This window comes from Pyxicephalus adspersus, chromosome 11 (genome assembly GCF_032062135.1).
Source record: "Pyxicephalus adspersus chromosome 11, UCB_Pads_2.0, whole genome shotgun sequence".
Lineage (NCBI taxonomy): Eukaryota > Metazoa > Chordata > Amphibia > Anura > Pyxicephalidae > Pyxicephalus > Pyxicephalus adspersus.
Genome location: NC_092868.1, coordinates 31,927,397 through 31,952,252, shown reverse-complemented (window position 1 = coordinate 31,952,252; position 24,856 = coordinate 31,927,397). Strand labels below are relative to the sequence as shown.

General features: G+C 36.8%; 1 protein-coding gene across 1 annotated transcript; it reads right to left on the bottom strand.

Moving 5' to 3' along the window:
• Positions 1-261: 261 nt before the first annotated feature.
• IL10RA (interleukin 10 receptor subunit alpha) lies at positions 262-12,973 on the bottom strand. The gene is made up of 7 exons (XM_072425482.1): positions 12,726-12,973; positions 9,084-9,204; positions 8,768-8,940; positions 6,347-6,516; positions 4,454-4,601; positions 3,467-3,591; positions 262-2,256 (listed from the first exon to the last, which is right to left on the bottom strand). Exons 1-7 carry the CDS (start codon positions 12,805-12,807, stop codon positions 1,534-1,536), a joined length of 1,542 nt encoding a protein of 513 aa, XP_072281583.1. The 5' UTR covers positions 12,808-12,973; the 3' UTR covers positions 262-1,533.
• Positions 12,974-24,856: the final 11,883 nt, after the last annotated feature.

Here is a 24,856-nt window from a genome sequence, read left to right as displayed (position 1 = left end):
TGAATGTGACTAACTACTACTAGATATACCTGGGGTTGCATCAATGTAGCAAATTGGCATAAATCAGTCCAAAAAGCCCCTCATTTTTTTCCTTTAAAATTTGGCTGGGGACAAAGTTTGAACTTGCTACATAACTTCATCTCTGATGATAAGTATACTAAATATCATTCTTAATAAAACATTACATTTGATGATATACAAACCAAAGCAAAATGTTAAATACAGTTTATACTGTTCTGGTGCAATATGGCAGAAAGAATGCAAAGTTGTTTCATATTTATTAAAAATGTATTGTTGATTAACCACATGTATATCACACTCACATTATCAGGATATGTACAAATAAATAAATACATACATATTAGTGTCAGACATTTGAAATTTTGTGCAAAATGAAATGTACCAAGAACGCAATTTAGATTTTTTTTACACAATGATTACCATAAGAGCAAGCAAATACTGCTACCTATGTATATACAGTATGTCAATCAACTATATACTGAGAATTGCAACAACGCGTTACGTTCCTCACTCTTCCTTCTCATTCTAGTCAGAATTATGGTTAAAGTGCTCAGTTAAACTCGATTATGTGTATATTTTTAGTCTGTGGACAAACTGCAGTTTTATATCATATATTGTACTGTCACTGTTTTGCACAGGCCTGCCTGTTGGCATTTAGTTCAGGGACAGTTGCAACCTGACAGTTTTACACCTCACTAAAGTGTGAACTTTCCACCGGATTCAATGTGGACTGTGGGTGGTTAGGATCAGTCCAAAAGATTGTGGCTTAGTGGCTTCATAGTCTCTATGTTGCACTGGTAAATATAACACTTGTGGTGGTGACTGAAGGCAGGGAAGAATATTATAAGTGTAACACCTTAAAGTTTCATCTACACTTTAGATTATTCACATTTGTGTATCATGGTATTGTACACTGCAAAATGCCCATCATAAGTGGCCTATTGTAAAATAGAGGACAATGCACTCTAGTTATTCATTATGAGCCAAAGCTTACTTTATTTTTCTAGGCAAAAACTTTGTTCCCCAGCAATTCCTGAGCAGTATGGTATTGGGATGGAGAGCAGTATTGGTATCCGAGAGAATGGGAAAAAAAACATCACAACCCAGGAAACTATATATATATATGCACGCAATGATGTTGAATCAAAATCAGGAAGCCACAGTTACACAGTTGCCGAATTATTAGCATACAATTAAAGACATTTTGTGAATATTAGTTACCTAAAGTTTCAATAGTCAAAGAAATCTGTGTGAAATCACCCTTTTAGTGACCCTGTGTTCAATTCAAAGCCACTAAATTGAAAGCAAAAACATTATGCACAACCTGAAAATAATAATGACATTGCTGTATGGTATTGTCTCTTGTGAAATGTCTCAAGAGTCCAGGACTGTTAATATGTCATTAATAACCTAAGATACAGACATTACCTCAACCCAACTGCCTACTGCAAAAAAAAAATAAATTGTCCTCAAGTAATACCCAATGACTTTCAAACATCTTAACCATTCTTCCTAGGATCGTGTGTCCATAAGTTCTACATCTCCAAGTGATGGAACACTGACACCTAAATCCCAGAGTTTGTTTTTGAATGGACTGAATGCCACTGTAAGAGGCAATGAAGACTGAAAAGCCCCAGGAAGAAAAGTCCATGGTTCCAGCAAAGGTTCTGATTTCTTCTGGTAAGGACATTCAACAATGTTCTGCAAATTCCGTGATCCTTGAGATAGGTACTCTTTACTTTGTGGATGCCACATGCTCTCCAGTTCTTTCTTTTCTAAACTGTTGGTGTTCTCCTCTGGTTCATGCTGTCTCAAGTAACCCAGTCTTACATTTATCACTACTGTCTCACTGCAGTTATCACCATTTTGGATGTCTCTGTCATCAATACTTCCACTACAGCTGCTGAGGTTTTGGGAGCCTGTTGATAGACTGATGCCGCTGTCTTCATCTTTGGAGTTTTCTCTTTCTTCTTTTTCCTCCTGTGTGCTTATATCTGTAAGATCAGATTTTGACTTTGATATATTTCCAACTAAACACAGCTCTTCAGAGGACTTTGACATGTTGCTGATAAAGATTTGGCTTCCAAAACCACTATCTGCACTGCTGCGCAACACAGAGTTCCTGGGCTCTGCCATTAGATGTTCAATTAGGCCGTTTTCCCAGTGCAGTGTTGTCTCTATGATTGGAGATGGTGGTTTATCCATCCATGACCAGCTTCTCATGATTAGAGATTTCTGCAGAAAAAATAAAACACTTGGTCATTATTATGTAAGGTGTTCATGTTGAACATGCTAACTTTCCTCCTTTCCCTTTCACTCCTACATTGGTGTTGTGGATCTAAATACTGCGATCTAAATTGCATCTTACACAAGCTTATAGACTTGCTCATGATAGAGAAGTGTTTGGGCATAATGATTGGCTGCTCAGGCCCTAGGACTACATCCTAGGAGGAAGGGAAAAATACCACTCTCCTATATGGAGAAGAAATAATTATATATGAGGACTCCAGTAGACAAAAAGTTAGGTGAGGGAGCACAGTAAAGGTGAGTATCAGCTGTTAAAGGCGACCTAGGCTAGTAAGAGAACTTGTCATTTTGCCTATTTTCTTTAATGATCTATTAAAGCCAAAATTGAACAAGTCAAGTTCCCAAAACAAGCATGTTGATAAGTGTAAATTATTATGACCAATTTTGGAACTGATCTTTTTAAATTTAAAAACCAATTTTGTAGCTGTCTGTACCTACAGTATGCATCTATTCACATAACCAGGGCCTCTTGTCCCTTTTAGCTTCTTGTTAATAGACTGAGAATTTAAAATTGCTTATTTCTTGAGACTGTAAATTCTACCTCCTGATTTTTTCTACTCAGAGATCCAGGGAAATATAGTTTGCCATTTATTTGCCATAGTCATTAACGAATAAGTTTTTGGCAATTTTTCACTTATCTCTGTTATCAGCACCCCTGTGATGCTACTGACAGCACAATACATTACAGACCTCAACTCCTTTGTAATATACCTGTGCTCTGTTAACAAAAGAAATACCACCCTCTTGTGTTGTGACTCAATGATCTGACTTCATTAAGTTTAGCTAAAGTTTGTGTTAAATAAACTCCATAACAGCAAATAATATCTTTAGCAAGAACAGGGGATTTCTTACATCACAGCACTACATCTCACACACTGTGTCAGTACATAGGGGTTCCTGAACAGACTGTATTAGTCTGTTCAGTAAACATTGATATATGAACCCCAGACTAAATGAGTGACAGGGCTGAAAGCAGGTAGCTAAGAGGGGACAGCACAGATGGAAATGAGTGGACTAGATGAGACTTGTATTTAATTGTGCAAAAAAAAAAAAAAAGGGGGTAAACTTTTTTTTTACTTTTTTTTTTATAAACGTAAGCATGTTAAAAATGTATATCTGTAAATTTTTGTTTACTCACTAGAGTTTTGGGTGTTTTGACAACTCCTCGAATGTAAAGACAGATAAAGACATTGAGAAAGATCAATAGCACTACGAAAGCTAAAATGCATGACGCCACCACCAGGAGAGTGCTGCTTGACACTCCTGCAGAAACAAAGAAGAAAAACAAATGTTATCTTTGGCTCAACTTTCTCAAAAGGTTATTAAAAGTGAAATAAAATGACCTTTAGTGGTTAGGTAAGCAAATTGTATATTTTTGGTCAGGTATTGCAGAACAGCATGGTAGAACACTGCAACACCCATATAAATGTCCCTGCCCAACTGAGACATGTTGCACTGGTTGAGGCATCTCAAGGACTTGTGTGTATATTGTAAAAATGATGAAAATCTTCAAAAGGAATTTCTAGCTGTTTAGGTGACAATTTGAAGGTCTTAAAAAGTGTAATTAATTCTAAGAAGTTCAATAAAAACGTTCTATAGTCATTGTTCAGATTCAGAATATATTGCTATGTAAGTGGCGATTAATGCATTATATGAGAATAAAGTGATAGATACCAGCATAAATGTATAGAGCAGTATAGTAACCTTTTATACTGCTGTATGCTGAATGATGTATTGGGTTTTGTTGTGTTTTAAAGTGCAGCAAACAAAAGTCAGGTCATTAGCAATGTATGTATGGAGAAGCACTATGGTCACCCTAGCACAGGGGTACAGAACACCTCCCAATTACCACTTTGCTATAACATAACAGGAAAGTGTTCTGTGGTTGACATAAGAGAACTGCGTAGGTCTGTAACATTATTTCACAGAAAAATACACAGATGTTTTTCTGTTACTTCAGAAAATATACATACCCTTAAAATAGAAACACAATGAAGCCACCACATCTAAGGACTACAAAACTGCTATACCTAACATTTTACTTCTTGGGTGTAAAGATGGCTAAAAGGTCCAGGAAGATATACAATACAATAATACAGTACAGTAGTCACTTATAGGAACTCACCTTGCTCAGGTAGGTAAATGCATTTCTCTGAAGAGGCTTCCCCAGTATTACCACGGGAAGAAATAGAAGGCTGAACTTTTATACAATACTCCTGTCCTCCAACCAAGTCAGTAATATGGAACTTTTCACAGTACTTCACCTGCTTGAACTAGAAGCAAATACTAGAATTCAGCTTCAAGAACAACATGCACTATATAAAACATAATGCGATCACTCTAAACATGTAAATTTATAGTTAGGAGCAGTATGTGATTTTAGGGAAATAATATTAAAATGTTGAGCAATGATGGCCTTTTATAAAAATGAAAATCCCCCATTCTGCCCAATTTGGGCTAAAGAAACAAGTTCACTTGAAAGACCACCACTTACCCACTGGTGGTTTGCTGTCCTGAAATAACATCACGTCATCACTTTCTACTGCAATGATAGTCATTCCTGGATTGGTTGGCTTCCCAACATTCGGGGAGCTCGGGTACCAGGGAAGTGGTGTCTTTGCTACTATCTCCTATTGGCAACAAATTGTTTTGTTACAGGTTCTCTTTCAGTTCATACGACCAGTTAGAAAACTAAGCCTATGTTGGTCTAAGCCATGCAGGTAGTTTGCAACAGATTCAGTACTGTTGCTATTTTCCCTGACATGTGCATCATACAAAGATTAGTGCAAAGAAAAATTCCCCACAAGGGCTCTGAAGCAATTTATTCCACTTGACCAGCTATAAACTGTTACCATATTAAAATTGCCTAAACTGAATGTCAATCTAAATCTTTATGGGTTCAGATACAGTAAAGAAAAAAAACACTATTATAATTTATTACTGTCCCTGCTGGGGAAGCCATCCTTCTCTTTTTGTCCTTTAACTAGACAAAAACTTCTCTTTTTGTCCTTTTGTCGCTTTAACTGGTATAGAAAGTAATGGGAAATCAAAATGTTAAAGTTGACACAGGAACAGGACGGGAGGGGTACTTCCATTAGGAATAACTGGTGACATGTGACTAGGAGGGGATTTCCACTTTCTTTGTAGAGATCTCCTTTTACTTTCTGTTGTGCCACTGGGGTAGGGAATATCCCCAGTGAGACACAGCATAAAAATTGTTACACAGAATACTAGGACATGATATATAGACATATTAAACAAAAGATATGCTTTGTTAAACAATAGTACATTTGCAGAAAATACCACACAGAACGTCAACACCAAAATAATATCCCAACTGTGAAGCATGGTCAAGCAACAATACTGGTTTTGGCTACTATGCTTCTGGTTTTCAATAATTGGAATACCAATTGATTAAAAGATCAATTCAAAATTGTATCTAAAAGAAAATGTCAGATATATTGTAGGTGTCTAAAATTCAAAAGAAACATTCTATAGATTGCTGTAAGAAAAAGCTGCATGCTTTTCTAGAATCAATTGCCTTCCAGAATCAGGAAGGATTTATTTTCCCCTGTTGGAGGAAATTGTACCATATTTTATAAGGATTTTCTTTGCCTTTCTCTGGATCAACTTTGCATATAGGGTTTTATATCTGGGATATGTTCATTTCCTTAGTTGTAGAACCTGATGGACTTATGTCTTTTTTCAACCTAACTATGTAACTTTGTAATTATATGTAACTATGAGTGCTGACACATAACATTAATCCAAAAGACAGGATTAAGCCATTCAAACCAACAATGGACTCAGACAGAAGAAATTATGTCATAAAAAATGGAATGGACAACTCAAAATCCTGATTGTATTCCCTCTGAAATACTTTAAAGCAAAACATCCCAAAATAAATTAAGTTGGCCTTGTATAGAGAAATACCTCTAGAAACAGATTTTTTTTTAATGTAATACAATTTACCAGAAAGTGCAAAGGAACTTTTAATAATCATAATACCATAACCTACCATATGGTTATCATAGGTTCGCCGAATATCTATAGTGTACGTGCGGCTGTAGGGGAAAACATCCTCAAAGCGCTGAGTAATATTATCGGCTGTAATTTTTGGCAGAGTGAGCTCAATAAGTAAGGAAGGGCCATCTACATCGACTTGTACGAATGGTGGAGGAAGATAAACTGCAAAACAATCACATCGTTTGTTAGTCTACTTATCACAAGCAAGCATATTAAAGAAGGTGTGCCATGATTTACATGGATTTTGAGCTTTTGCAGCTCTACCTCTGCACAATGCAGCTGTCAGGATAGCACCTCATATTTGTTCATACAACTTCCTAGCAATGCTATAAGCCAGGTGTCCCCAATCCCTGGTCCGCGGCCCATTACTGGGCAGCGGCCACCTGACAGGTGGGCCATGGCTCTGGTTGGTGAACCCCCCAGCGGAGTCAGGAGAAGGAGCCAACTTGGGGGGGCACACCGTCCAGAGCCGTGGACCATGTCTCGTGTATGGATCACTCAGGCTCAGGGCAGTGGGCAGGTTGTGTCTCTGGAGAGTGGGGGGGTTCTGGCATCATGACATCACACTGGGGGCAGCTTCTTCCCCTTTGAGTTACAAATGGCTCCCCGCACATGCACGCTCTGGAGTCCATGCATTTAGTGAACCGTGAGCTCCAAAAGGTTGGGGACCACTGCTATTAGCGCCATATTAGATTTGAAATTGGTCAAAGCACAAATTATCATTTAACATGATACTAAAGATTCAAACTATACCATTAAACAGCATGATGCTCATGCGCTTATAGTCATCACTGAATGGTAGGATGTGGAGTAATATTGTTATCTCTGAAAGGTTTACTAATATTTTAAATGGTGTTCTTAGATTGCAGCTTTGAAGTATTTCCAGTATGTGCAGTGTGGGCATCTGTTCTGGTGATGGACTGTTGTCTTTATAAAAAAAGTGCAAGAAAATAGAACTTGCTGATTTTACGTACTGTACATTTATAGAGCACTGCTCATCTCTACTCTGTTATGACTGGAGAAGAAACCACAAGTAAAATAGAAATAAGGCGAGGAAAGGTGCACTCTGAGTATGCTAGCTATGACAGTGTGCTGCCAATTTACCATGTTGTAACCTGAAATAAATATTTAAATGCAATACTAGAGAATGAAGGTGGATAATTAGATCTGACATTTGAGTCCCTTTATACCTTTATGTATTAAGTTTGTGCTTGCCACTGTTGTCAGAATTCATTGGATCCAAGCATGTTTTCAAGTCATACAAGGTCTCCAAAGATAGCACTTTTATCATTTTTGAACAGACCTAAATGCCAAAAGTGAAGATCTGCTGTTTTATAGCAAACATATAAAATGTTAATTGTGTATATTAGGCTCGCCAAAAAAAAAATCTACCTATAGTCTTGAATTTCTGCCAAAAATAGTGCACTTCCTGTGCCTTGAAGCTCATGCTTGTGTATCTGCAGCAACTAGGGCTGCAGATTCTTTAAAAAATAACTTAGGTGAGTATGGGTGATGATACTATTGTGATGCTCGATGCAGAGAAGCCTGTAGATCCTCTAGCTTTCGCAATAATAATTCTGTGCAGATCTGTGCTTTTTTCAAAATAGCAACCAGGTATTAAAGTAAAACTTTCTTGTTGAGAAAAGATCCATGGAGATGCAGTTTTGGGCATGAGCAGAAGCAGCAGTCTGCAGCCTTTCAGGATATGTGCACAGAAACATTTTTTCTCATTATGTAAAAGGGAAAGTGTCCCTTTTACATAATGATGAAATTTTGATGATAGGTCCGCTTTGAAAGGGCTGATCAGACCTGCAAAAGCAAAGCCTTGCTTTTGTACCAGATGGGCCACCTCTGTGTAGAGTCACATCACCTAATTTATTAAAGCTCTCCATGGCTGGAGAGGATACACTTTCGTCAGAGAAGCTGGGTGATCCAACAAACCTGGAATGGATCAGGTCCAGGATTCAAAACATTTGCTAGCAAATTCCTTTGAAGAAATCCATGCCAGGTTTGCTGGATCACCCAGCTTCACTGTGAAAAGTGTATCCTCTCCAGCCTTGGAGAGCTTTAATAGATCAGGACCACAGTAAGTCAATAATGAAGAAAATATCCAATGCAGGAAAAACTCAGGCAACAATAGTGTCCTCTTATGTCCTCTGTCTGCCTTTTCTGGCACAGCTTCCAGAAATTAGATACTCTTTAAACATATAAGTACCTTTATTTGTTTTATTAGGACTATTTTACATTCTCTTTATGCTCATTACTGCAGAAATTTCAAATCTTTGAAAAAGGTACTTCTCTGTTTTTAAAAATATTCATTGAAAACTCTAACGTTTTCTTTTATGGGCAGCATAAATTCCATATTAAATTCATGATTTGTCCTAAGTAAATTATTTTAAAAATAGATGGTTACCTTCTTTGAATGTGTAGCGCGATGTACGAGCCCATTCTGAAGCCTGGTCTCCTAGAATACTCCTAACTCGTGCATAATACCCTTCACTTTTAGGTAAGGTTTCCACCGTGAGGTCACAGCTCTGTTGGTTAATAAAAGTGCAGTTTGGGACAGAAGTCCATTTGGAACCATACCTAAACAAAGCAAAAACACAATGATATATTCAATTCTTTAAATAAAAATTAAATCTGATTGGTTGTCATGGGGAAACATTCATGTTTGATACCGCTTGTTTACTTGTTTCTAGATTTTATTAATTAGCACCAAAGCTTCTCACCTAAGATACTCCACTTGATACAAAACTCCATCACTTTCAGATCTGTTGTGTGACCAATTCAAAATGTGATAAAAAAATCCTAGCTGAAAATGAACATTTTCCGGAGGCATCAACCCATCACCTGTAAAAAAAATAAATAAAGGGGATTATGCATGACTTCTTACTTTTCCTCATTTATAGGTCTTTTTTCTCCTTTAAAATGCTAATATTGTTTATACTATGGTATCCTCAGGTAGAAATTAGCATTTAAATGTTTGACTCTGCAACATCCTGAACAGGTTAAAACAATGTAACCTTCCTGAGAACCATGCCTGGCTTTGCAAGCCACATCTGTTACAAAGCCATGGCAGCTTTTACATCCTTTATGAGAAAAAATGTATAAAACAAAAGATGACTGTGTGATGGTTTTAAATTAAATTAGACCATTTGATAATCGATAGACTGGATAATTATTTATGGCTAAAAAAATGAATGGACAAATAGTCAAGGATGGGGTTCAATTTTGTAGAACCTTAGTACTAGGGATGAGCGAGAATGCCTCTAGCATTCTTGAGAAAATCTCCTCGAAGTTCCGATAGGTTCGCGAAATTTCGGTGACACTCCCACCATATTTTTACCAGTGCTAACCTGGCTTCAGAGACAGCAATTCAGAGTATCAGGATCACGAGGGCCACAGGGGCACAACTGACTGACAACATGGACCCTCCCTTCCTTTTTTCATGGCTAAATCTCACTGCAACTGCCACATTGTTCAATGAGATTAAAAGCCAGTAGGGCACTCTTACTAGACATAAGAATAGCAGAAAGCACCAGTAAAAGCCGGGCATTTTCATTTTTAATTTAAACTCATGTAAAGAAACAATAATCCTGTAAAAAAACAAATGTGTCATTACATATGGATTGTGGATTTTGACATTCTGACCTGACCTTGGTTGAGACACTACTTAAATAAACAAATAAATAAATATATATATATATATATATATATATTAATGTATATAGTGATTTTAATAATACGTTTGATCATTAATATAATTTATTGACAAAAATGTGATTTTTTTTATGATAACTGTTTCTATAAGCTACTTTTAAACTGAAATAAACGACAGCAGCATCTACATGGAAATTGTCCAAAGTATTTTCCGTCACAAATACCTTTGACAGAAAGGCATTTGAGATCAATTAAAACTTAAATTCCGGTTTAGTAAATAAACCTGCATTGGGGATTGCTCTGTATTAAATGATTTAAAATCTTGTTCCTGTATTGGGGCAGAGTAAATGGTAATTTACCTAACCCTATACCCTCTCCGCACATTCTCCACCTCCGCACAACTGGTCCCTGCAGCCTCTTCAAAGGGCCCATCATTGCAGGCACCGTTGTCATCCCTCAAAGGGAGCAATGCCTGTCCACAGCCCACGGTGGTAAAAGAGATGCACACCAGCTACCAACGTATGAGGTATAAGGTTATAAAAATCCTGTTTATGTCCTCCTAGGCAAAAAACACACAGATAACCCCTGCAGTGCATGGTTACCCTACCTGAAAGTGAAGTTTTTAATGCTAGACTTGGGATTAGCTCTGAAACCAGTTTAAGATAAGTTTATATATTTTTTTCTCTACACATGCCAGTGTGAATGCAAAACAAACACAGAACAAATGTGTGATTAACACATCCTGAAAGTTTTTGTACAATATGTTTACAGAGCAAGGTGATCCCAGCTACTCACCACTACACTACTATTATATTAGTAAAATTATTTTACACTTTAACGTTTATCATTTTTTTAAAGATTTTGATCTGTATTTTAATTTTGAGTATAGACTGCTGTGTTGGGAAGGATTTTTTTTAGGTTCTTATTATGAGTACACAACAGGAACTGAGAGCAAATCTCTCAGGTTCAATCCCCTATTGTATAGTTGTCACCAGTCTAGGTGTCTTCTTTGAAAAGTTTTTTTTTGATGTTCTGAGTGATAAGTCACAATGACAAATTGAGAGTTCTCCCTTGATGTCACAAACAGAGCTACGCCAATTTTTTTTTCATTATGAAATTATTGGTTATCAGGCTGTTATATATTATATTTGGAAGTTTGTATCATACCTGTATCACTGCCAGTAAACAAAATTGTCAGAAGAAATTAAATTTTTCCTCCAATGATGGAGAATGTATGAGTAAAGTGGTCCTTCTTTTTAAATAAGTTTTAACAGTTGGTTGTAAATGCATTAAAACCTGATGGTTTTAACGTTCCACACTCCATTCCAAACCAAAAAAAAAAATTAGCTAGTGATTTCAAGCCAACCCATTGGAATAAATTCCCTGCATTACCCTGTGTTGCAGTATCCTGCATACCCTTAGAGTATTAGGGTACCATTGATAATTAATGGCACCACAACACAAAACGGTTTTGCTCTAACCTTTCTTACTAAGCTAGCACATTAGGTAATGGAAATTGCAAGAGAACAATTACATATAAAAAAAGTAAATGCTAGTCTTTTGCAAGAAGCATATTGGCAATGCAACTTCATCGGTAATAGGAAAGGTTCCTTAGAAAACAGTCATCTGAACAACGTCATAGAAAACGTCAGAAACAGGAAAGTCTGTAATAAAACTGCAATAAAAATCTAAAAGTTTAGAAATATCACATATAGCATTCTAGATTTTTGATAAATTAGCATATTACCCTCATTTGATACATGTAGTGTTGGGTTTTTTGGCAATATAATACTTCATTGATGAAGTACCTGTAATTTTTATATTTATGAAAAACAATATGTAGTACATTGACAAAATAACATTCATTTGCCTTTTACTTGCCTATATATATGATTATATTTTTGTAAGAACTCACACAGAGTGCTAATGGGGTTTGGCTGTTTGTAAAAAAAAATATATATAATATATATACTATATATATATATATATATATATATATATATACAGTATTTATATATATATTTTTTTCTTTTTCTATTTTATGATGGTATTACATAAATAGTTAACTATAGAACCCATAAGTTCCTCCAACTTGTTCTTTCTCAGCCTCTACTGGGGAAGTGAGAGAAGATACCCCACGTCATAAACAATACATGGGACTTTCCATTTTTGTTCTATTCAGAAAGGGTGTGCAAATATGCATTGGTAACCTACATCATTGTCAATGGTAGACAGTCACGGAGCAACATGAGAATATGAATATGATTACCACACACACAAATATATATATATATATATATATATATATATATATATATCTAGCAAAGTTAAAATAAAAGTTTTACCTGTAGTTGTACCAGGTGTATTTTGCCTGTTTGATTACCAGTAACTACACGTTTTTTTCTTTTAGAAGTGAGAAGTGTTTGTTGTAATGGTCTGTCAACTACAAAACACAGCTAGAAAAAATAGTATTTAAAATATATTCCTATTAATATTCTTTGGGATCATTACAATCATTCCAGGCTTCTTCTGCACATGCTCTAAACATAACATAATATATTCAATTTAATTATGACCTCTATGATCCTTTACTCTAATATGTTTGTGTTATATAAATGTACTAAAAATTTTTTGTTTATGTGAAGGTGTGTACAAGTAGGTGTAGACACAAACATATATAAAACATTTTTATGTATTTTTTATGAACTTACCTTCTGTAGATGGTAATGAATGAACAACAATAGCAATCTGAAATAGCAGAACGCCCAGCATTGCGAAACCCAGCTTTGCCATAGAGCTCAGTTATCATTGCTCTGCCATAAACTGTCAGTAATTCAATCTAAGGTTACAAGTTTTTAAAACTTCCTTATTTCTTTCCACGCCTGGAGGAGGAGGTGACTTTATCTCCCACACAAGGAAATACCGGGGGATATTCTGTAGAGACTCCAAAGAAAACTGCTGTGAAGACTGACTACAGAAACCAGTAACAAAACATTATGTATTTAGAAGGAGGAACCTTTTTTTTCTTTATAACTTTGAGTCAGTGAGGCTGGTTCATAAAAACTGTACAATAGAAACTGTGATGTAGTGGTTGCTGACAGTAAAAATGTTGCTTCTCCATTTTAAATAATACAGGTTACCTAAGGTTATGGAGGTATCATGAATGTGTATTGCAAATTATAAAATTGCACACATTGGCAATACTGGCCGTACCTTGGTATTACTACACAACTTGTGGGGATCACCATGCAGGATCATATAAGTATGCAGCAGAATAAAGGTTTGTGCTAGGACTTACTTTAGAGGTTAGGACACTTTATTATTGAGTACGCTTTGGAGGTAAAGTTACTTTCAATAAAACTAAATTTCCACTTTTACCAATGTTTGGCAGGTCCTTATTGCAGTAAGGGACAGGCAATGGCCTATTTGCAATAATTCTTCTTATTTGCCCAATTGCTCCAGAGAATGTTCAATCCCAGTTTCCCTTGTGTTGGCGCGGACTGAATGAACTCCCACGCACCAGTCTCAGCTGGGTAAATAAAATGGCCAAGCAGCGAAAGGGAGGAAAGAAGATGGTGGGACTCCCTGTGACAGATCGGGTAAAGGTAAGTTTAGTAGGGTTTATTTTTTTTAATATTAGGCCCACTTTAAGGGTAACATTATTCAAGCACACTGATAGGCACAGGTTATCACAGGGGTGTCAAACTCAAATACACAGAGCGCCAAAATTAAAAACTTAGCCAAAGTCGCAGGCCAAATTTTAAGTTTACTCGAAAATTTGAGGAAGTTTTTCCTTCTCAATAAGTAAAAAACCTTTTCATTTGGAAACAAAGAGGTTTTCCTTAACATTCAAAAAGCACAGCTACTACAATTCCCTGCATATATAAAACAGTCCAATTTGGGGCCACGCATAGGCAGAGAGCCCGCTGGTCTATAGATGCAAGTGATACCGGGAATTGTGGTAGTGGTGCTATTTCAATGCAGTGGCGGGCCAGCTGCAAAAAAAAGGATCCTTTGTGAGCCAAAAAAAGGATGTTATGTGCCAGAGTTTGACACCCCTGGGTTATGGTTTAGGTTACTGGTATTCCCTTTTTATGTTATTTATATATATATATATATATATATTTTTTTTTGTTTTTTTTATTTTTGGGAGGGGTGTTTAAGTTAGGGGTAGGTTTGGTTGTTTTTCTGACCCAACTTTTGACATTTTGAGCCACTTGCACAGAACATGTATGCAGATAAGGATTTCTGACTTTTTCCAATTTGCATACTTGTCCTGGGTCAAGAAAGTCTAGGACAAGTGAAAGTATAGCACAGTTGGCTCAGTAGTTAGCACTCTCAGGTCACAGGTTAGAATCCCGGCCAGGATGCTATCCGCAAGGAGTTTGTATGTTCTCCCTGTGTCTGCGTAGATTACCCCAGAGTACTCCGGTTTCCTCCCACATCCCAAAAAACATGCAGTTAGGTTAATTGGCTTCCCCTCAAAATTGACCTTAGACTGTAATAAAGACATATGACTATGGTAGGGACATTAGATTAGGGACAGTGGACTTTGTAAAACACTACATAATATATATGTGCTATATAAATACTGGGTCAAAATCAAAGGGTCAGCAACAAACCAGCAGCTATCCCTTTTAAAAGGATGGTGGACTCTATGTTAGTTTTACTTTAAAAGCTTGATTTATTGGTTTAGGCTAAGTTTACATAGGTGGTGGTAACAGACATTCCTGGGCTTCTCCCATTTGTTGGTACCATGGCAGTTGTTCAGCCAAACCCACCATTTTGCTCATTCTTACGTAATTGTTGAGTAGGTTCTAAATATTAAACATCCAGGGGGAAATATTAGAATAAAGTGTCACCTACTCCCCCTACTAACTTTTCATTTGATCCCCTGCTGCTCCTTGAGGCAGGAATGTTTGAGTCTACAAGGACAATTACCAATATCCTCCCTCATTGAAACACATATAGGACCTAGCATTTGGCTGGCCAACTCTTATAGGCATACCATCCTGGAAGAAAGAGGAGCAAGTGATGTGCTAAATCTATGAAGTTAAGTGTCTTTTTTAAAGGCTGGTTTTAGGAGACAGATAAGGTATGGGTTTTGTAAATTGCTATTCAGCTACACTATTCGCATTACTTTACTGTGGGTTTTTGATCTAAAAATACAGCACAAAACGCAAAAAACAAATATAAATATTTATATATATATACAATTTTTTAAAATAGCACATCCATAAAATAAACTTCTCATTAGGAAAACATGGAGACTTTCATTGTTGACCGCTTCTTCTGAAACTGTAAAATGTCTTGCTGTCATGCTACATGCTGCGTTTCAGTACAGGTAGTCCCTGGGTTACATACGAGATGGGGACTGTAGGTTTGTTCTTAAGTTGAATTTGTATGTAAGTCGGAACAGGTACAATATTTTATTAAATGCAATTAGGAAAAATGTTTGTCTCAACATATTATTAGGAAGTGTGGTGTCAGTTACTATATAAAATCCTTACTGTGAGTTATTTACAAACAAAGCCAAAAATAAAAACTTTATGGCGCCTAGACATTTATTAACATCTGGAGCAAGCTGTGCTTTTATATGCAAAAAGAAACAACTGCAGAGTTTGTCTTGGTCAATAAAGAGTTACAAAAGGCTGCAGAACAGCAAAAGACCTCTTCTGAAAGTCATGCAAACCGTCCCCTCCGCCCCATCAAGCCTCCGTCCTGTACACGAATGAGCAGGGAAGCCCGTTCATATCTAGGATTCGTCCATATGTCGGATGTCCTTAACTTGGGGACTACCTGTACCTTGGGATACACAGAGTGATGAAAATATTAGCTCTTCTATTGCAGAAACGTTTTAGTAGATTGTTTTAAATCTTAATAGAATAACAGCAAGGTAACTTGCTTTTCATAAGAAATCAAGAAGTTTACTTTAAACTTGTTTATTTAGTTATTGGATGGTGGGAAAGACATTTGTGTGGCTAATAAGATTCTGCAATTCCTCATTTTAATTGCTGACACTAACAATATATTTTCAAGGTTTTCTGCTTAAATCCGCATAACTCTTAAAATCAACACATGTAGCCACAAAATGGTATACCTGACTAATGTCATGTGAGGTTTTGTCTAGGTTTAAACCCATGATCCTTTCAGCTTTGTTTGCGATCTGATTAATACACTACTTTACATACTTTACATATATTACTATATAATACTTTACATTACTCATTTCCTGCACTTTTTTTGGGTTAGCTTCCTGACTGTCATTTTGTTCTGGGCCAGTCTCTTCCCAACAGTACTTCTGTTTAGGCAATAGAGAAGGCAATGTAATTGAGTGACCTTTATTGACACCTTTATTTTGTTGGTTCTAAAATCTTGGTTTAAGCAGTGTTTCTGGACCTTTTAAACATGAGGGATCCCTTGAAATAACTTATATAAATAGTAAATCCATAGCTCACAGGTACATTAGTGTGATGGTCAGTACAAAGAACATCTCTTACATTGCTGCCCAGTGGGAGGAATTTCTCCCTTACAGATAGCCAAAAAAGACATTTGCGTCACCAACCTCAAAGGCACAAATTGCTCAATGTTTAAGGAATCCCAGGCAACCTCTGGAGGAACCTTGGGTAAGAAACAATGGTCTAGCCAAGCAATTTACTTAGGGTTTAAAAATAAAGGTGGGATGTCATTGCATTGTGTTTTTTATTGTATTGGAGACTCAGAATAAAGTGTCAAAGAAGCAGAAGTTACAGGTAAAATATATATGCAGCAGCAAATGAGAAAGTAATTTAATTTTTTCTGATTTCTAAAAGGACAATCTTTTGCATGTAAAATAAAAGTACCCTGGATGCAGATAATGCAGAATTGTAAAAAGCTTTGGAAGGCAAAAGTCAAACTTGGATTGTTGGAAACCAAAAACAAAGGTTTTACCATTAATGTGTTGGTGGAGGAGCTGAAGTTGCTTGGGCTAAATGGGCAGCACTTGACTTCCTTTGTGGTAAAATGCTAAGGAATGCCTCTTACATTGTTGGGAGTTAGGAAGCATGCCACCCTTACAGCTAGCCAAAACAAATATTGGTGTCACCCAAACTGACCTGAGAGGCACAAATTGTACAAGGAACCCCTAGCAACATTGAGAGATACCAAAGGGAACCATGAAACCCTAGTTGAAAACACTGTTTTAAAACAAAAACTGTATATACACAAAAAGTATCACATTGGCTTTTTTATACTTTTTACATATTACTTTAGGGGTGTTTTAATGTTTACTTTTATTTCAGATTACATATTGAATTTAATTTTCTTATATAGCAGAAGTTAAGCATAAACACTTTTCCAAAAGAGAAGTGAAGAAAGCAAATTCAGACCCAGATACAGCAAAAGTGTTTTTGGCTTTACTGTAGAGTATTTTTTTACTATTTTGGTGGTGCAGAAACAAGCTTTAGACAATGTTCCTATCTCTACGAGAATGTGACATCAAAAAGCCTTTGACTCTGATGCATTTAAAGTAAAAAATACCTTTACAGAAAGTTTCCAAATAATGGAACAATTTGAAACATAGGATATAAGGCCCAGAGGGCTACCTGTCTTAGCAGTAACATAGAAACTTTATTCTGACCTGACCAAGTAGGTTTTACACCCCATAAATAAGTGGGGGATAATACCACGCACCCAAAGCATTTAAACAATACAGGTAGTCCCTGGGTTACATACGAGATAGGGACTGTATGTTTGTTCTTAAGTTGAATTTATCAGAACAGGTACATTATTTTACTAAATGCAATTAGGACAGACGTTTGTCCCCACATATTAGACAGTGTGGTGTGAGTTACTGTAAAAAATCCTCACTGTGAGCTAATCACAAACAAAGCAAAAAAAAAAAAAACTTTATGGAGCCTAGACATTCATTAACTTCTGGAGCAAGCTGTGCTTTTATATGCAAAAAGAAACAAGTGCAGAGTTTGTCTTGGTCATTAGGAGTGACAAAATGCTACAGATCAGCGTTGCTCTTAGGATCCCCAACAACCTCAGCTGTGTTTAGCAAAAGATTTCTTCTGCAAGTCATGCAAACCGTCCCCCTTCCCCTCCTCCAAGCCTCAGTCCAGCACACGGGGAGCAGGGAAGCCCCGTTCATATCTAGAAGTTGTCCATATGTCGGATGTCCGGGCACTACCTGTATAAGTGTTTTCACTCCCCATATTTTTCCATTGAAAAGGCACCTTCCAGGGTTGTCCCCTTTCCCTTTTTTTGTTTTTGCTAGCAATAGAACCATTATCAATGGCTATACACAATCACCCAGACATAAGAGGCCTTAATGTAACGGGATGTCACCACAATGTCTGCTTGTTTATGGATGACGTTCTGCTGTTCCTGACACAACCATTCTTCTTTCTAACTTGTTGTCCATTCTAGCCCAGTTTCATGAATTCTCAGGCTTACAATAAATGTAAAGGACTCAATAATAATAATATTTGAAAACTGAATTGTAGTATATTTAAGTACCCAACAAAAACTATTTACTGTATGTGCTTACATGTTTAGGGGTATGGAGAATAAAGATAGGGATGTGGTACCAGAATTTTCAAATATTCACCTAATTACATAATGTGGAAAAGGGGATTAGTAGAAACTTCTAACAATGTATGTTTAGTATGTAAGTCAGGTTTATTTGTTCTTTATGTTTGTGACTTTACCTTTTCCTTTCAATATTTATCTATTGATTTTGGGGAGTCAGCCTCTCTTGACGGAGCTTAATGTTTTTTCTTGTTTGTACCTTCTATAATTTTCTTAATAAAAATGTATTGAAAATGAAGAAATAAAGCCTATAAGGTGCCCATGAATGATTACATTGCTTCACAGCACATGTAAGCTCAGCTACCTTACTGTTATTTGTCTATAGCAGTGCACAGGCCATTGGTCAGGCTGTAGATAGGAAAGACAAGTGTGGCACCATTACCACAAAACCCACCTGGGCTACTGACTGCACCCTGCTGTGTGCTCTAATGACACCTAGTGGCCTATGTGCTAACTGCACTCTGGCGCATGGGAAGTGCTGTTCTCGGGTTAATAGGACATCTGTAACCTCTAATAGCCATGGTGGCCATAGCCTAGGTAGCCCAGTGAGAAATACATCCCTGATCTTACTCTAGACCCCAGCTTTAGGTTTATGTACTCACTGTCTTGTGGAGTGATCTAGAAAGTCTGCTTATAGATCTAGAAGGGAAGGAAATGGTAGAAACAACAAAGTACGTACAATGAACCCGCACTTAACACTGAATATGAAAACTTTTTATCATCAGAATAAGTAAATGTCAATAAAAATCCTGATAGAGGTAGATAGAGTTGGTCAACTTCACTTGTATATGAATCCAGAACAATGCCGAAAGCAGGTTTTACACTGACAATGCCTAAAGTTTGTTGACACAGGCCCCAACTATGATAGAATATGTACGCCTAACTCTATAACTAACCAGATATGCTACAGGTCTAACACAGTCTAACACAATATCAAATAACAAATGTTGTGCTATTGGATCTGATTTAGGATCTCCAAGGCTGGAATACACTTTCATCAGAGAAGCTGGGTGATCTAGCAAACCTGGAATAGATTTTGTTATTTGCTAGCAGGTGTTTTGAATCCTTGACCAGATCCATTCCAGGTTTGCTGCTTCACTGATGAAAGTGTATTCTATCCAGCTTTGGAGAGCTTTAACAAACCGGGCGCATTGCCCCAAGTACTTAGGCACACTTTGCGAAGTATAGTGCAGCTTTTGTTTCTAACATAAGCAGTGATGTAGACATGAGGATTGATTGTAGTTTGGCTCTGGGTTACTTTCTCGGATTTGCCATAGTAGGCCTTGCACCCAACAATATTAAACATTTGGCTAAGATGTCTTGCACCCTCTCATTGCAATACCGGTCCCTGGAATTACTTTCACTACTCCTATCAGAACTACATTTTATTGTGAAATCAGATGGCTATGGAAAGTTTTTTTTTTTATAGTCAGCTCTTTCTAAATCTGACAGCAATAACATATTATTAGCTTGTGGAGCAAACTGAACGTCCAATTTGTGTGGGATAATATTTTGAATGTTTACTTCTCTTTTAGAAGAATGCTTACTCTAAACTTCTGTTTTACAAGAAAACAACACCAGATCTGGGACCTGAAAGAGAAATCAATGATTATTTATTTGTACAGAGAAAAAATGCAGAAACATTATTAAATGTAAGGACAGGGTACTAGTTTTGATGCAACTACAGTAATTTTATATTATAATGATAGCCAAGTGTGAATTACACAGCAATGCAAATATATATTCTGGAATAATGTTCATGCATTAAAACAAGACTTTTTTTTGCTTCCCTATTGGAAGGTTTAGTATACCATTGGAAGCTTTTTTGTTATTTCACATGTGAATAACCAAATAACATTTAGAGCTGCCCTGTGCACAATTCTTGTAATATCCCAAAAAGCCTTACTAGTTCTACTACAGAATGGTTAGCCCTTATGTTAGGCTACAGATACATGTGCAATGATTATCATTGGAAACAAACGATTAACAACCAATCGTTCATTACTCCTTAGCTAAAAAAGTGAACAACGACTGGCTAAGGATAACGATGAATGAGGAATGTTGCTGGAAATGAACGACCGCCCCGGCAGATCTGATTGGGCGATGATCGTTCGGTATCTATTGTGTGTACGGTCGTTTAGTGATTGTGGATGGTTCTGCGGTACACTTTCTCCTGTTTTCTATCAATAATTATTGCACATATAGAGAGCAGAACTGGTTCAAAGTTTTAGCAAAATGCACTAAATAGGACTGACACTTCTATCTGAGTGCATTTCCGAGAGATCAGCTAATATTTTTATGTACTTACAAAGTCTTTAAAGGGATAACACAAGAAAATGTGCAGATATGCATTGCATATTTTTTAGTAGAAGTTATATATGATCCAGTTATTTTTAAACAAAAGAGTTTTCCTTCAACTGGGGAAAATGGAGAGGCAAACCATGGAGGAATGGTTTCAAGTGTTTTATTTTAAAAGCATCAGGGTTTTAATGGTAACACATGTGCAGATATACAGCCAACACATTTCAGAATGATATCCCTTCGTCAAGGCTTGGCTGCATTAACAGCAAACAGATCAATAAAGGAGCTCCAGGCCACTACAGGTAGTTTGTCACTCCTTTGTAAAGCTTTTGGAGTCTAGCCTAGGACCCTAAGTTAGAGTTTCAGTGATATGAGCTACCTCCCCAAATCCAGTGGGCTGTGTTATATATGTTAATTTTGAGATTTGATGGTCAAATGTGAAGTTTCAGAGCCTCTTGCATTTCTGTATTTCTTGGTTGCTTTCAGGGGCAGTTGATTAGGGTGTTTACCAAAAGTTAGATATTGGGGAAGGCTGGACTTGAATGTACCAACAGTATTCCATTACTGTCCACTGCTAAAATAGTAACTATTCAGCTCATTTTGTAAGCTTCCCTGAGTCGAGAAAAGTTTTGGAATTGGAATATTCCCTCCCATGCAGTTGATCAGGATGTATGCCAATAGTTTGAGGTCAGAATTAAATGCAGGAACAGTGTTCCATTACTGTTGCAGAATGCTAAAAGTTTTAAATGATTTGCTTATGTTATAAGCTTTCTAGGGCTGAGAAAAGTATTGGGCATTGCTAGAAAACTTTCTCCATTTAACAGGAAATTTGCCACTTTAAAAACCTACTTATGTTATGTGTGGCAATCATCACAGTGGTTTAATAACCAGTAAAAAAAAAATAACTCAATATCTATATCCTAATACAAATACATTTTAATATTAATTTTTAAATAATAAATGCCAGAAAGCCATGCACACTATGCAGTACTGTATTACACACCTTTTGCAATAACATCATATAAAAGAAAGAGCAAAAGAATCACAAAAGTGAGCAGGATCCATTAGCAGGATTATTACAAACTGGCTTAATGATAGAAAATATCCAGAAGGCATTCATTGCCATCTAGTGGTATATAGGGTACAGATGCATGGTAGGCACAGCCTATAATACTGTTTTATGGAATAAGAATATTTAATTAGTGTATGTAAAGGAAAAATGAACACAACAGCCAACATTCTGGATTTAAAATGCAAAGGAGTATTGTCTTATTAATAAAACATTTTCCCTAAAGCCACTATAAATACATTAAAACCAAGGGCACAAAAACATTATTAATAATTCATAATAAGCTCAAAAGCTATTTGCAAGAGACAAAATTTCAAAGAGGCAAAACAAAAATAAACTGCCTAACATGAAGTATGAGAGTGTGCACTTTATTGTAGGGCCTTAAATAGGTACCCATTGAAAATAATTACATTGCATTGTAAGCAGAGAATGGGGCGGTGGGAGAGTGCAATAAACAAGAGCAGCCACCTCAAAATCCCTGTGCCAGGGCTAGTATAGAATATATTTTTATACCCTGGCACCTATTGAAATGGGCACTACTATTTTACCAGAAGCAGACTGATAGGCGTCTATTTGTAAAAGTAAAATATAGTCAGTTTTTTGTTTATCTAGATTTTTATTTAATTTCACAATATAAACTTTTTTAAAAAACTATTTCCTAAAATAGAAGGACACTATAGAAGTAGTATAGTATGCTTTAGTTGTGTTCTATTGTGTCAGACTTTGTCAGGTTATTTCTTTTTTTTTTTAAACATGCTAGTTATATTTTCAGAATTTTATAAAACTATTTTACGCAGCATGTTTTAAATGTCAATGTACATGAGCAGGGGAAAAAGAATGCCAATGGCAAAAAGTGGATTACAGGACCAAAATTGTAAATGTAACAAATATACTATAATGTAACAAATATACTATATTCCACTGTGGTTTCCTCTTTTATAGAAATGTGCACTTATGTCATAGGGAAGAACTGGCTATGCAATCACAGAATTTCTTATTTTAAAAGCAGTGTGAAGGTAGTAATTAACCTGCCTGACATTGTTCTAACAGAACAGAAGGTTTCCTGGTTTCCATTATAAACCAGTTTATGCACACACATAATTTATCTTGATTTCTTTTTAGTAAAGGCACACTGTGTCTTGGAATATAGTCCTTGGAATAGACCTGAATTCTTTTCAGAAGGCTGGTTTGTGAGGTTAGAGAGGTTAGTTATATAAAGAAGAGAACACATTTTCAATAGACTATAATTTAACTTAATTCATTTGGCAGTCTACCATGGAATCTTTATTGTGATTCACAATATTCTGTTAGCACATAATTTATATGCAAGCTAAATGAAAATATAGAATGACCTAGCACATGTTAGGAGCAAAAGTCTAGCCAAACCTATATTTTAGTTCTGGATAGAATGGGGAAAGGTATGAATTAAGGTCAAATTTTTATTGTTCTTTATATCAGTCAGTTAGGACATGTTGTCTTTGTGACTCCTATTATACCAAGCCAAATCTTGAATTTATATAGAGCCGCTAGCAGGCAGTTGCCATGCCCCTTGACTTGAATTAAGTGGGCATGGCATTACTTTCGGCCAGAAAACATTTTTCCTCTAAAGAAACCATAGAAGGGGAGCAAAAATAGCAACAGGAAAGGGGAACGATGAGGTAAGAGATGGTGGAGGGAGTAGAATGGAGTTTAAGCAGCATTAGGCTGGGAACTTGGGGCCCATGTTAGCAAATGTTTTCATGGACCGGATAAATTTTAGGTTTGCTGGATCACCCAGCTTCACTAAAAAAAGTGTATCCTCTCCAGCCTTGCAGAGCTTTAATAAACCAGGTTCGATATTACAGAGGGATTGGCCACTATTATAAACCCAGCACTGCCTAAAAATCGCGCAGTTTCCTTTATTTGCCCATTTCTGGTGCCCATAAATTCTCTCCTCCCAACTTGCCTGTTATCTATACATGTAATTCTCTTGTGGAGCTTTGCTGTCTGTGTCCTTTATTTCTCTTCTCCCAGCCACTGAGACCCAACATGGCACACTAGGAAATATGGAGAACTGGAAAAAGCTTTATCCTTGGATTAGGCCCTGTTGTTTTGTACACTGCAGGACAGTGTGTGCTTCTCCACAGGGAAGCTGGTAAAGATTCGTGAGTAAACAACAGGTGAAGTGTTGCCTGCTGAAGGGACACAGAGAGAGCAGGACTATGCTGAAGGGAAACTCAAAATCAGAACCAGACAGCATATTTTTGTCTAACCTCAGGTAGAAAAATAGTAGCTGTTGGCCAGCCAACACCTGAACCTTGCACTATGTATGTTTCAAACTCCTAATCCCTGGACTATGTATCATACATAGGGATGAGCGAGAATGTCTCCAGCATTCTTGTGAAAATTTCCTCGAACTTCCAAAAGTTCAGCGAAATTTCGGCGAACCGATTTCGCAAAACCATCGGAAGAGGAAATTTAAACAGGAGGATTCCCATAGCTGCATTCAATCTTCCTGTTTGCAATCCCCGGGGCACTAGAGGTTAATTAACATCTAGCGCCCGGGGATCGCAGAGGATTTCCAGGGCTGCATGATGCGGCACTAGAGGGTAATTAACCTCTAGTCCGCCGGGGATCGCACACTCCTCTCAAGAGGAGAACCTCCTAACATTGTAAAATAAGTATCTCTTACCAAAGATACATTAACCTCTAGTGCCCAGGGATTGTAGAGGATTTCTGCATGACGCAGCCTTGAAAATCCTTCTTTTCGGCGAGAGCTCGACATCTCGGAGAATCAGAAGGCAGTTCTCGCTTACATTTTTGGTAAGCAAGAAAGGCCCGATTCACCGCAACATCAAACTTAATATTCTCGCTCGCTCATCCCTAATCATACATACCACTGATCCCTACACCATGGAT